This window comes from Theropithecus gelada, chromosome 12 (genome assembly GCF_003255815.1).
Source record: "Theropithecus gelada isolate Dixy chromosome 12, Tgel_1.0, whole genome shotgun sequence".
In the NCBI taxonomy this organism is placed as follows: domain Eukaryota; kingdom Metazoa; phylum Chordata; class Mammalia; order Primates; family Cercopithecidae; genus Theropithecus; species Theropithecus gelada.
This window is the reverse complement of record NC_037680.1, coordinates 85,215,413-85,229,756: the sequence shown is the minus strand read 5'-3', so window position 1 is coordinate 85,229,756 and position 14,344 is coordinate 85,215,413. Positions and strand designations below refer to the sequence as shown.

The 14,344-nt window shown below is 35.9% G+C and overlaps 1 protein-coding gene across 2 annotated transcripts in view; it reads right to left on the bottom strand.

Moving 5' to 3' along the window:
- Nucleotides 1-14,344, bottom strand: part of PTH2R (parathyroid hormone 2 receptor) — a 128,028-nt gene that overhangs the window by 43,527 nt on the left and 70,157 nt on the right. For both annotated transcript variants that reach the window (XM_025404918.1, XM_025404917.1), the window contains exons 3-7: nt 11,814-11,924; nt 11,580-11,701; nt 6,966-7,063; nt 5,882-6,071; nt 4,534-4,687 (exon numbers count right to left, since the gene is read on the bottom strand). In XM_025404918.1, the coding sequence (XP_025260703.1) occupies nt 4,534-4,687; nt 5,882-6,071; nt 6,966-7,063; nt 11,580-11,657 (520 nt within the window). In that variant the 5' untranslated portion in view covers nt 11,658-11,701; nt 11,814-11,924. The remainder of the gene's footprint in view (nt 1-4,533; nt 4,688-5,881; nt 6,072-6,965; nt 7,064-11,579; nt 11,702-11,813; nt 11,925-14,344) is intronic.

Here is a 14,344-nt window from a genome sequence, read left to right as displayed (position 1 = left end):
AACTTTTTCATCCTAAAAGTAGAAGGCCTACAGAGGCAAGTTATAAAAATCAGGAAGCTTTAGCCAGTTTAGTCTCTTCTTTTAGTTCATATTGGCACAAGATAGAAGCATTTTCATGCATTAATTAAAAGGAATGCATTTTCATGCATTCCTTTACAGTCTTCTAATCGAGATATTTGTCCTTCATAAGTGCTAAACACCTTCTGGGCTTGCAACATCAAATCCATTATACCAACTGTCTTTTGCCCCCCAGTAAAAGTTCACTGTCCAGCTCACATTGTAGTTTAAACTCTGACATCACACACATGCAAAATCATGAACCATAACTTTTATGGAACACTGCAGTAGGGGACTGAAAGATTTAAGAGATGACTTTTCTTATGTGGCCTTTATGAAAGAGGTTTAAATAAAGGATATACAGAAACCATAAGGAAAACATTTTAGAATCTAGGAAGCACCTTACAAAAGGGGAAAACAAAATTTTGGTCTAGCCAAGAACCTTTTTTATCACGCATACTTTTAAATTCTTTACCTTTAAAAAAACGCATTTGTAATTTTTTAGATATTCTTTTTTTTTTTTTTTTTTTTTTTTTTTGAGGCGGAGTCTCGCTCTGTCGCCCAGGCTGGAGTGCAGTGGCCAGATCTCAGCTCACTGCAAGCTCCGCCTCCTGGGTTTACGCCATTCTCCTGCCTCAGCCTCCCGAGTAGCTGGGACTACAAGCGCCCGCCACCTCGCCCGGCTAGTTTTTTGTATTTTTAGTAGAGACGGGGTTTCACCGTGTTAGCCAGGATGGTCTTGATCTCCTGACCTCGTGATCCGCCCGTCTCGGCCTCCCAAAGTGCTGGGATTACAGGCTTGAGCCACCGCGCCCGGCGATATTCTTTCTTAGCAACAAAGTGAACAAAGAAATAGGATTAGAAAAAGAAAATTTTCAGAAAAAGATGAAAATAATGATATGCACAATCATGTCTTTGGTCTCCTTGGTGACCATCTAACTTAAGTTCAGCCTGACTATATTTCTACTGAATTTTATGATTCTGTATTCCCATTTTATTTCTTGTGTCTACAGTATTCTTTTCTTAATCTGCTCAAATTCTGTGTTCTAGGAATTTTTTGTCAAAATAGATCTACCTAATTCTGGTTATTTCTTAGGTTCAGTTTGCATATTCTATCTATCTGTCTATCTATATATCTATCTATCTATCACATTTCTCCATTAGTCATTTATTAAGTGTCTACTTATGTATCAAAGATTGTTCTAAATCATATGAATAATGAACAAATAAACAATATCCCTGTTTTCTAAAACTTATATTCTGGTGAAGCAGTCAAAATTAACAAAGCAACTTCAGTTGGTGCTATGAAGAATAAATAAAAGTGATACTGTGTAATGGGGAGGGGACAGCGGCTTCTGGTAGGATGGTTAGATATAAATCCACCATACAGCCTGGCATAGATCCTACCATATGGCCTGACATAGATCCCTCAGCTGTTCTGTCTTAGTTATCTTCAAAAAGTGTCTGCCTGTCTTTCATCAATTTTCACATTTCATCATTCTTATATCTGCATCTTCTGCTTCCTTTACAGTCTCCTAATCAGGCACTTCCTGAATGCTGTTCTATACAATAGTTCCTAACGGTGCTTGAGTTGGCATTATGTTTTAGATGATAATTATATCAAATATCATACATAGGCACCATGTCTTTATGGAATTGGCTTTTCTCATCTTCTTAGAGAATCTTATGCGTAACACTAGCATAAAGACTATCATGGAAGAATAAAGAACAGAAAACCACTTTGGGATCCTTTAAGGGTTTTTGATCACCAGTCTTAATATGACATTGTTACATAATCTAGAACACAGAAATAAAGGCAAAAATACTTGACATGTAAATGTTATTTTAAATTTAAATGTTAAATTAAGTAAATTTAATATACATTTAAATGTTATCCAATATGTGCATTTACTGAAAGTTTAGTTATTTTTCTTTTTTTTTTTTTTTTTTGAAACAGAGTCTTGCTCTGTTACCCAGGCTGCAGTGCAGTGGCACAATCTTGGCTCACTGCAAGCTGTGCCTCCCAGGTTCAAGCCATTCTCCTGCCTCAGCCGCCCCAGTAGCTGGGACTACAGGCACCCGCTGCCACGCCCTGCAAATTTTTTTGTAGTTTTAGTAGAGACGGGGTTTCGCCGTGTTAGCCAGGATGGTCTCGATCTCCTGACCTCGTGATCCGCCTGCTTCAGCATCCCAAAGTGGAGTTATTTTCATAAGACATGTCAATACAATATAAAGAAGTTTTGTGAAGACAAAACTTTAACTTTAAAATAACTATAAATTTAAAATGTTGAATATGATACATATGATCACAACAAGAAAACAAACAAACAAAATAACTTGAAGGGTCAGAGTGCATGCATCTTGTGTGGGAGACTTTAACACATGTCTCTGTGTTTAAACACTTACTGCCAAGTGGATGATCAAAATATGTTTGCTGGATTAAGATATTTTATAAAAGGAATAAAATGGGAGTGTGGGACCATCTCCTGATTATTTTCATGGAACACATTATGTGAAAATATTCTATGTAAGATGGTATTACTAGGATAGGTGCTGTTATATGATGATATGTACATACTGGTGTTTCATCTGACGGTTGAAAATTAAGGATGGCTGCTAATATAGAAGTAAATTACCATATTTAGTAACAATTAAAAAAAGACTTACCTTTTACATACAGAATTAAAATAGAGGAAAATGTGTAGTTGAAATAAAATGGAACTAAGAATAAAGCACCTTATTTATGGGAAAACTGAGACAAGGATGGGGAAAATTAACAATGTGCTTGGTTGAAAGAAAAGGAACAGTTATCACTAGTATTCACCTTTACTTCTCTATATATCTTGTTTCATAATAAAAAAATGTAAAAACAGTCCTTTTAAATATTTGCCCTTAATTTAGTAAAGGTCAGATATGACACCTATTCTTCTCCAGCTTGTCATTTCCTTTCCTTCCAATTTATTTTTATGAATCATCACGATCAGATTGCGCATGGTTGCTCACACCTGTAATCCCAGCACTTTGAGAGGCCAAGGCAGGAGGATTGCTTGAGGCCAGGGGTTCAAGACCAGCCTGGACAACATAATAAGGCCGCATCTCTAACAAATAATAAGAAATAAAATAATAAAACATTTAAAAAGGAAAGGATCATCACAATCAATATAAGTGTAGCTCCACACATCACTACAATGTGACTAACAGTAGTATTTATTAAAGTGTGAGCAATGATGAAGAAATTCGAAAAATAAAATATAACCCAAATAAACAAATGTCTACATTCATTATTGAATTTTCTATCAACACCTTTTCCAACTCCTAATAATTATGTGGGTACACAGATATAATTTTGATTTGAAGGAAGGCAAACTACCACAAACTGTCAAGAAAATTTCCAGAGGATCCTAAAAAAGCAAAATATTATCTTTTTTATTTTTATAACTGCTAGTCAAAGAAAAGAAAGAGCCTTAAAACAGATGAGCTGTCTACAAAAATACAATTTTAAATGTGATGATTATTTCATAATAAATAAGTATAACAGTAAATTGATTTTCTTTGTCTTCTTAAAGGTTATTAATTAGCTAGCAGAAAGTTCAGCATTCTTTACTTCACATTTCAATTGTTAAGAAAAAAAATTAAGGCAAAATAGGCAAGGGCATATTCTTATTTTGGAGAGGAAAAAAACCTTCAAATTTAGTTATGAGCTACTTAGTGAATTTTTTTCCTATGCTGAGCATTTAAATATTAAAATAGCAATTGAGATCTGCAGCTGTTAATCTCCAACCTCTTCTCAATTTTAACCACATATGAGTTTTAATTTCTCTTAATTTTTAACAAGCAAACAATTTCTTCTCTCTATGTTATGTTGAGTCAGTGCCTAATCCGGTAATCCCCTTGTACTGCTAAATCATTTTTGGAATGAGAACTGAATACTTTTTTAATTACTTATGCCAAAAGTAATTTGAATAATTTCCTTCTAAAACACATAGTAAGTCCACATCATTAGTTTGGAATTTGTATTTGTTAAATACAGTCAGGATGGTCCTACAAATTCATTTCTGGCACTCTCATCATATGACCTAGAAATACAAACCAAAAATATATCATTGTAGCTTAGAAATTCAAAAATAAAAATTTTTAAGATAAAATTATTGATAAAGCAGAACACTGACATTTAGTTTTACATGTGTATGGCTTACAATGAGTTCTCTTACATTTCCTCCAAAGAATCCTCTCAAGAATCTGGTCTAAGGACACTAAACACAAATAACTTTAAAAGTTCGTCACCACTGGGAGAATTATAGACTTGATCTTAATTATTTTTGTCTAAGAATAGAACAATAAAAGAAAGGGAGATAAAAATAAGAATGGGAGGGATTGTTTCAGGAAAATTGCTGTAGGGATGCTAACGATGGGCATGACAGAATGTTATCATATCCATCACCCAGTTTGAAAGGAATGGAGATATAAATGCCTTACCCCAGCCTATCAAGATGAAGCCCCATAGATATTTGGTGTCTGAAAAGAAAGCCACAAAGATGAGACTATGCAGGTAGAGACCTTCCACCAGGATCCAATAATAGTTTGTAGCCAGGAAGTAAATAAACATCACAACTGCCATCTTGCATCCAATCTATTACAAATAAAGCAGAATTGCATCATATTAGAACTCTTCGTTGTACTGGATGCCAAGATTAGACCACTAAAAAACAAGTCTTCAGTTTCTTTTTCAGGCTAATATGTCTCCTTTACACAGTAAAGTCAAAACTGTTGACAGGCCAAAACAGTTATTTTAATGCATCATTTTTCGAAACATGAACTTGATTCTATTCTTAAACTAAGTTTTTTCTTTAAGAAGTTACCCAAAAAAATCACCTTTTCTCAATTTTTTCACTTTATAAAAATAATACATGACCATCACAGAAAATTAGAAACACATAGAAAAGCATAAAGAAGAGAATGTTACCCATATTTCTAGCTTGAATTTATTTTATTTTGGTCTTTTTATGCAGCTATTGCTGCAAAACAAGCTGCCCCCAAAGTTAGTGACTTAAACAGTAAATATTTAACATATCTTATAAATCTGTGGATGGGCTGGGTAGTTCATCTGATCTGGGCTAGGCTTGTCTCGGCTAGGCTCACTTATTAGAGGTCTACTCTCAACCGGTACACTGTTGCTTCCACTTCCTTCTGTTGGAGAAAGCAAGTCACAGTGCCAGCCCAGAATCAGAATCAGCAGGGATTATAAAGTTACAGGGCAAAGGCACAAATCCAGATGGGGTATTAATTCACACCATCAAGACAATTAACCATATCTAATATCAGATGTATTGCTTCAGTGATCTAATTGAGTGAATCATTGGATCAATCTACTTACTACCACCAGGACATTCAAGAGCAGAATCAAGTAACATAAAATTTTATATTGGAACAAGTCATTGAGTATTTAATAAAGGGACTAAATATCATGGGCTTTTAAATTGCAAGCTTCTGGTTTTGCTGATGGATTTTTACTTTCGAAAGTGGTGAGGCCCATGACAGTTGCTGTGGTGCCTACACCAAATACCATTCCAATCTTGAGCATTTTGCAGTTTCCATTCCAGAATATTCTTGAGGAAAAAACCCAAGAACTTTTAATAAAATGATGATTGATTAGACATGAAAGGACAGAATTGAGGGAGAAAACATCACTATACAAATTGATAATCCATTTTAGTTAGTTCAGAGATAAGCAAAAGCAAGTTAACATGTTTAGTGGACTGTAAAATTGTACTTATTTGTAATGTTATACAAATTAGTAATGAGAGAAAATGGTGAAAACACTTACATATTGTGATTTGTCCACAGAAGGTGCTTCAATGGAACTTTGTGGGTCATCCTGCATTATTAGGGACTCCAGCTCCTTTACTCCTATGTGAGTGTGGACTACTCTGTCTTTGACAAAGATGCTTGTAGCTCTCAGCATGAAAGACACAAATAAGTGCATGTGGATATAGTTCCTAGTGCAATGCAATCGTCTATGGAGAGAAATATTCAGTATTTAAATATGGATAAAATTTAAAATGGGGGAAAATACCCACGTTGACTGCTGCCACCACCAGCCAGCCTGCTCCCCTCCAGCAGGGACTGGTTCAAGACTCCAAACAAATTCCAAAATCTGCAGATACTCAAGTCCTTTATATGATATACTGCAGTATTTGCATATAACCTATGCACATCATCTTGTTACTTTAAATCATCTCTAGATTAGTTACAATACCAAATACAACGTGAATGCTGGGTAAGTAGATGTTATACTGTGTTGTTTAGAGAAAAATGACCCCAAAATAGGTACGTAAATGTTCAGGATAAACACAATCAAACTTTTTTTTTTTTTTTCTGAGTATTTTCCATCCATAGTCTGTTGAATCTGGGGATGTGAAATCCCGGTATATGAAGGGCCGACTGAATTGGTGCTCAAAATTTTGTAATGATTCAGATTAAGTTGAATGGAATTGGACACATGTTAAAGTGTATAAAAAATAACCCATAACAAAAACAATAAATATTGTTTCTTTATGTGCCGATATCCAATAATTTGGGGGATTATTTAAGATGAATTTTTGTCCAATAGCACCAAAATCACTTGGGAACTCATTCAACTAGATGCTGTCTCACTTTGCAACAAACATACTGCAATACATACTTATTGGCTTAAAGGTTTCATACTACTTTGATGCTTTAAGTTTTTAAACAAAGAACCCTGAATTTGTCATGAAAAATTAATTGTCAAATAATATAACAACATTAGGCTGAATTCGAAAACTTGCGTTTGAGGAAAACATTTGGAAAATATTGTGAGACCACTATGTCTTCTCTGGATAGAAAAGAGAATGTGTCCCTTCACGGAGAAAGTGATGGGCATCACTCACCTGAAGTAACCAATGATGAGAATAGCCACAGCCAAGGAACCAAAAGAGATGGAGTAGCCAACCGTATACATTACATAGAGGCGTTCAAAGAATTCTTGCTGCAAGGGAAGAGATGCTCATGTATGATATAGGACCATTTTACCAATAAACTGGCAAAGAAATAGCATGTCATTTTTGGAATCTTATTTCTAATTCTCTTTAACTTTTTTGAGCTGTAATTAGAATGCAATAAAATGTAGATATCTGGAGTGAGCATTTTGATAGGTTTTGACAAACCAAGTTCATTTGTGCCCCTTGCTAGTCAAAAAAACACCCACCATCCACCCCCAGGAAGCCACTGTTCAATATCTGTCACCACAAATTAGCTTTCTCTGTTCACATACTTCATACACTTCTTGGCTACTGTTAGACTTCATAGGATTACATGATACAGTATAAACTCTTTTGGTCAATATACTGTTTTTTATATTCATTGATATTGTTACCTGTATAAATGGTTCATTCCTTTACAATTATTTCATTTTAAAATAATTATAGATTTAAAAGAAGTAGAAAATAGTGTAAGAAAAGTCCCAGGTTCCCTTCACCCAGTATTCTCCAAAGCTTACATCTTACATAATTTTACTAAAATATCAAAACCAGAAATTTAATATTGATGCAATGCGCATATTTATAGTTGTATGTCATTTTATTATATGTACATCTTCATAACCATTACTGAAATCAAGTACAGAATGATTTCACCAGCACAAAGTTCTCCCTTGTTCTGACCCTTTATAGTGACACCTCCCCCTCTCCACTATCCCAAACACCTGAAAACCCTTAATCTGTTTTCTATCTCTATAATTTTGTCATTTCATAAATGTCATATAAGTAGAATTATACAGTATGGGATCTTTTAAGATTGGACAATGGTGTAAAAATGTGATTGGATAACAAGGATATAATCTAACACTAATAGACTGAATGGGGAAACCCAGCAAGGGTTTTCCATGTTTCAATCAGGCCAATCCAATGAAGTCTCCACAAAAGGGCCAAGAAAATGGGATATAAAGAGCTGCTAGACAGCTGAATTTACAGAGGCTTTCAGGAAGGTGAACAAGAACTCATCCATTTACCAGAAGGGTGATGCACCTCAACTCCGCCAGAACAGAAGCTCCTGCACTTCAGACTCTTCCACACTTCACCCTATGTGTCTCTTCACCTGGCTGTTTATTTGTATCCTTTAAAATACCCTTTATAATAATATATAGTAAATGTAAGTGTTTCTCTGAGTTTTGTGAGCTGCTCTAGCAAATTAATCAAGCCTAAAGAGGGGTTTGTGGGAACCCCAACTTGAAGGTCATTAGTCAGAACTTCCAGGGGCCTGGTCTTGCAATTGGCTGCTGCCTTGAGCTTAGTGAGAACTGTGCATCTCTAGGGGATTTCTCTCAGCTTCCCTGCCCTTCTCCTGGCCTGTGGGCTGCATCAGTCATGCAGTTAGCGAGGGCCCCATGTACCTCAAGAGATGCCTCTCAGCTCTTCTGTCCTGATCCATGCCTTCAGCCAGCTGCTGCCTTTCATTCTGTGAGAGCCCTGTGCACATCTCAAGGAATTTCTCTGAGCCCTCTGCCTGCCCCAGCCTTTGGCATACTTTCCCCATGCACTCATTTAAGACCTCACAGCAAAGAATTGCCTGGTGGATCATAGCTCACTAAGACTAGGGCTTACTCCTTGGGATTCTAAGCCTTTATGCCAGCCCTTGTCTGCTAAAAGTTGGTATAAAAGCTTGTCTCTTTTCTCTTTATCCCCTTCAATGGCCTGTTTTCTCCCCTTCTACTGTGGTCCTAGGGATACATGCAGCCATGTTTCTCTTCTCTCATAGGAAGGGCTTGCCCATTGCTGGAATTTAGTTCATTTAGATTTCTTGGTATCCTCAACTCATTTTTACAAATTATTAATTTTGCATATAACTCAACTTATTGTTGCAACTGCCTACAATCTGACTGGAAGCAGGAAGACTTTGCCTCTTGTTTCTTTTTAAAAAATATTATTTACTACTTATTATTTTCTCTTAATAAAATAGTAAAACTTTTCGTAGAAAATATTTGAATAATGTGTAAAATATAAAAGAGAGGAGGAAAAAAAATCTTACAAATTCTAACCAATCAGAAAGAAACACTGTTAGTACTTCATGTACTTCACATATATCTTGAAGTTGTTGTTAATTATTTTTAAGAGATGGCATCTCCCTATGTTGCCTAGGCTGATCTTGAACTCCTGCCCCAGCCTCCCAAGTAGCTGCAACTACAGACACAGGCCACCATGCCCAGCTAGTACTTCATGTATTTCATTTCATTCTATTTCTGTGAAGTATTGCCTATTATTTTAAGCATCTGCATTCTCCATTTATATACAAGTTTATTCCTGAATTTTTTGTGAGACAAAATAATTGCCCAAGGCTGCAAACTCTATATAACATTTATATGCATATATTTGAGCTTATTTAACCAGTTCTTCATTAGAAATGTAAACTCGTTGAAACATTTATTATAATAATTATTTGTTTGATGAACATTTTTTCCCATTCAGTTCCCCCATTCTAAATCCTTATGCTTGATTTTAGAAGTAAATTTATAAGATCAAAAAATATGATTCCTTTGAAGTTTTTAAATATATACTGCTAAATTGCTTTCCAAAAGTAAATCCAGCCATTGGATAGGAGATGTATTATATGGTAGTTTCTACGGTATGCTACTGTTTTAAATATCACACTCTAAAAAATTTAATAATCTTGTCACTTATTGTTAGAATTCCTTCCCTTTTTTTTACTAAAATAATTGTCTTATTTTGCCATGCCAACTGTATGAAAATGTAGAGAAAAAAAAATAGTGCTCAAAAATATCTTAGTCTTGTTTTCCTGACAAAAATGTGGCATTTATTCTAAATGTACACTTTTTTAGTTTTTTGCTTTTCCTTCTTTATAAAAAAATTTTATTAGCTATTAATAATTTATATCTCATAAATAAGTAACATCATTTTGCCCTACAGTGCGTCAAAACTTCAGGAGATATCTAGTGTTCTTATTAGACATATTTTGTTTTCTTGGGTTTTCCCAAATTATTACTTAAAGGTTACAAACAATAGAAAACATTCTTTGTGTTTTTAATTAAGGAGATTAAATTATACTAACACAATTCTTCAAATTTTCTATTAACTTTTAAATTATTTTACATAAACTAGTACATATATTGAGTACATCAACCATCTTTAGTTATTTTTATTCTTAAAATACACAGTAATCACAGAAAATGGTTTTAAGATTAGAGTTCAGTATAAATAAAACCATGATTTAATTTAGTGGCCATTAACAGCTCTGAAAGGTTTGCATTTTTCATCATGTAATGCAAAAATAAAGATAATCACAGAGTACACTAAGTATCAGTGAATGTTTATTTCTATCAATGAGACTGAAATTATTTTGAAGCATTTTAGCTTAACTGAATGTTGACATTAGTTCCATTGTAGAGTACCTAACAATCTCCTCATATTGACTTATTTTATCTAAGAAGCTTTTCAACAATTAAACAGATAACTGAAAGTCTTTCAGCCAATTCCTAAAGAACTCATTAAGGTAGAAAGTTAAGACAGGAAGTTCTATTAATGCAAAAGCAAACAAAGAAACCTTCAACTCACTACTTCTCTTGCTGCTGTTCTGCCTCCCTACCTCCCCAAAACATCACCAGACATAAAGAAATATGCCAAAAATTTGAAGAGTTTTTGTATGATGGACTATTCTCAGGGTTTTCATAAAGATCATTTATACACTAATTTATCACATTAACTCTTAGCATCATATGCATATATCATCATGCATTTTTACTCACGAGGTCTAAGTGGTATAAATTTAAACATGACTTTTAAACCAACTTTTATAACTTAAAAGTAACTCTCTAAAATATCCCAAAGTTTACCTATGATTTCTATATTGGAAACAGCCCTGATGTGAAATTAGGACGTAAGGGCTCTACTTTAAACCCTGTTGTCAACGAGCTATGTCACTTTGACTAACACCTAATCTCTGGTTCTCAGTTGACTCACATCTTTGAAATTAATATATTGTGCTGGAAGAATTATATGACGCCCCTTGCTCCCCTTTAATCCTACAACTCTAATCTTTTATATGCTAATGAAATCATCTATTGGTAAATCTTATGAGGTGGAAAATACACCTCTAAAATGCAAAAGTCCTTCTGGAACATACAGATGAGATGTAGCCATTCATACGTAACTAAGAAGAAATCATGAATCATATTACTAACTACCTACTGGGATTTTTATTCATAATACAGCATAATGTAATGCAATGTAAACAATGTAATGTAACATAATAAACATAATACACACACAGGTATAAGTATGGATGTATGTATCTCAGTCCGGTAGCTCTAGGCTATAGAAAATACCAGAATGATTGATATGCATCTGAAAGGATTGCAACATTGCTTTTATCTTTTATGATCCTTGTGTCGTGGAATAAGAGGGTTTTTATATATAATGGTTGGCAATTGAGAATTGCATTAAAACATTATTCTGCTTTCCCTTAGGAATTCACAAATAGAAAAATTCCATTACCTTTCCTATGCTGATATCTGGCTGCAGAAAGCGAAGGCAGTCTGAATAATTGGCCCATGTTTTATTTAAACTGTGCATAAAATCCCATGTTCCATTGGGGTTACAGTGTCGGAAAGCAACTCCTGTAAAGACATGAAAGATGCTGAGATTGCTCAGTTCCCTTAGAATCTATTACCAAGAAAAAGGACAAGTAAATGTTTGTTTTAAATTAATCATTACATAAAAATTCACTACCTTTATGGTTGAAGTCATAAATATAAGGAGGGCATGGAACAGCCGATATTTTCCCCACTGTTCCTCTGGGCCAGCAAATGAGTCCATCCCATTCAGGGAAACAATTTCCTTCTAATGAGAAAAAAATTGAAGCAAATAAGCAAAGAAAAACGTAGTTGGAACCAGAGAACAAATGCATTCAAAATACAAAATTTTAGGTCATTGTCTGTAGCAAAATTAAAAAAAATTGGTAGTTTTTGAAACTAGATAGGATAGATATGATGCAAATGTCCCAAAATTCATCTGTGTGGCTTCATCAAAGTCCCATTCATAGGAACATTTGCTTTGCATACATCAAAAATACTCAAATCATTCCAGCATACTAGTTATGGTAGCTATAGCAATTAATTTATAAGAAACATTGGAAATCATTGTGAACTACTTCTGTGGTGAAGCTTTTCTGACCATCGTAGTTGTAGCTACATTTTTACACTAGATTCTTGAAAACTGTTTTTAAAGAACATAACACCTAAAGCAGCACACTTCACTGGCAAGCCCCAAGACTCAGGTTTATCTTTTTACCAATACTTTTCCTTGAGTCTAACATTCATCTCCAACGACATTCTCATAAACTCTACTCTTCTCAAGATGAATCCAGAACTTCATCACTTCCCACAACATCCACTGCCACCACAATAGTCCAAGCCACTTCATCTCCAACCTGAATGAGTGCAACAGTCCAGGACTGGCCCTCCTGATTCCAACATTTCTTTCTGCAGGACAGTTCTCTGGGTGGCATTGAATGAACCCAATTCTCCCTGCCCCCTTTTCTTGTAGTTCTCAAGAACAACTGTAGAATGTGCTGGGAATGCAACATGCTGAGATAAGGGGTGAGGAACTGCCTAGAACAGTCCAGGCTCCATTGCAGGCCCTCCCAGAAACAGGATGTCTCCAGACATTAACCCCGTGCACTGTGTGTTCCCTGAGGTATATAACCAGGGTTGGGCTGTTTTGTGGGGTCCCTCTGCTGTGGTGCACACAGGTCATGAGCAGTTGAGATTCCATCCAGCCCACGCAGCTTTCCCAAACTGTGGAGCACCAGTTCCCAAGGACTCCTAGGCTTCTGTTGTTCCTTGCTGCCTACCTGTGAGTAATAAACCCGTTTCATATATCTCATGCGCTGGGTATTCTGCCTCACTGGACTCAGACAAGCTGGTAACTAGTGCACAGTAAACCTGCTTCACACTTTCTTTCCTTTATTTTTGACACAATAGCCCCAAATCTTCCAACAGCTCCCCATCTCAAAACATAAATTTCTATAAGGCCTGAAGTGCCCACAGAATCTGCCCTCTCACCCAGACACACTTATTCCCTTACCTCCTACATATTTGCACTCAAATGTCAACTTCTGAGTAAACACACTCATCTAAAATTGCATCCCAAAATGTTTCTTATACCTTTTCCTGCAGTATTTTTCACCTGAGTTCTCATCACCTTCCAGTATTGGGTGTTATTGTATTATTATATTCCTAAGTCACAGAATTTAAGAAACCTGAGGGTAGAGATTTTTGCCTGTTTTGCCTCAAGCTTTAGCCACATTCCTGGAATGCACCTGGCACTTGGTGAAGGATTAACAAATATTCAGTGTCAATTCTCTGTGCTCTTGCAGGACTCCTTTCGATTAGTGATGACCTGAACTTCCAGGAAGACAACCTGTCAGCCAAATTATACCCTAACTTCTCAAAAAGAGATACCTTCAATGACTGCTGTATTCGTTTTCTGTCACTACTGTAACAAATTACCACAAACTTCACAGCTTAAAATAACAGAAATGTGTTTTTTCACTATTTCTGTAGGTCAACAGTCTGCTGGGCTCAGCTGTTTCTCTCCTTGTAGACCCGTGAGGCCAAAATCAAGGGCTGGGCAGGGCTGCATTCCTCTCTGGAGGCTCTGAGGGAGTATCTCTCTCCTTGTTCATTTGCGTGGTTGGGAGAATTCAGCTCCTTGCAGACATAGAACCAAGGTCCCCATTTCCTTGCTGTCAGCTGTCAGCTGAGAGCTGTTCCCAACTTCCAGAAGCTGCTTGCTTTCCTTGGCTCATGGCCCCCTTCTTCCATCTTCAAAGTCAGCAAGGCAGGTTGAGTCCTTCTCACATTTTTAATCTCTCCTCCTCTCTCATTTTCTGCTTCAACTCTGATTCTTTTGCCTTCCTCTTCCACTTTAAGGAGCCCATATGGTCACATGGAACCCACCCAGATAACCCAAAATAAGCTCCCTCACGTTAAGGTCCAGAACCTTAATTCCACCTGCAAAGTCCCTTCTGCCATGTGACACAGCATACACAGGCACAACAGCAGGTATTAGGGTAGAAGTTACTTGCCACCACAAGTACTACCCATTATAGCTCTCTCAATTTTTTAGTTACCAGTTACACTAACTGTGCTGAAGATTTTTGTTCTAGCTAATGTTCATGTTGTCAAGTTGTTTGCTCAGTTTTAAACAGTCAGCATAACAGAACCTTACAGAAACACTCATCTCTACAGAAAAAAAAA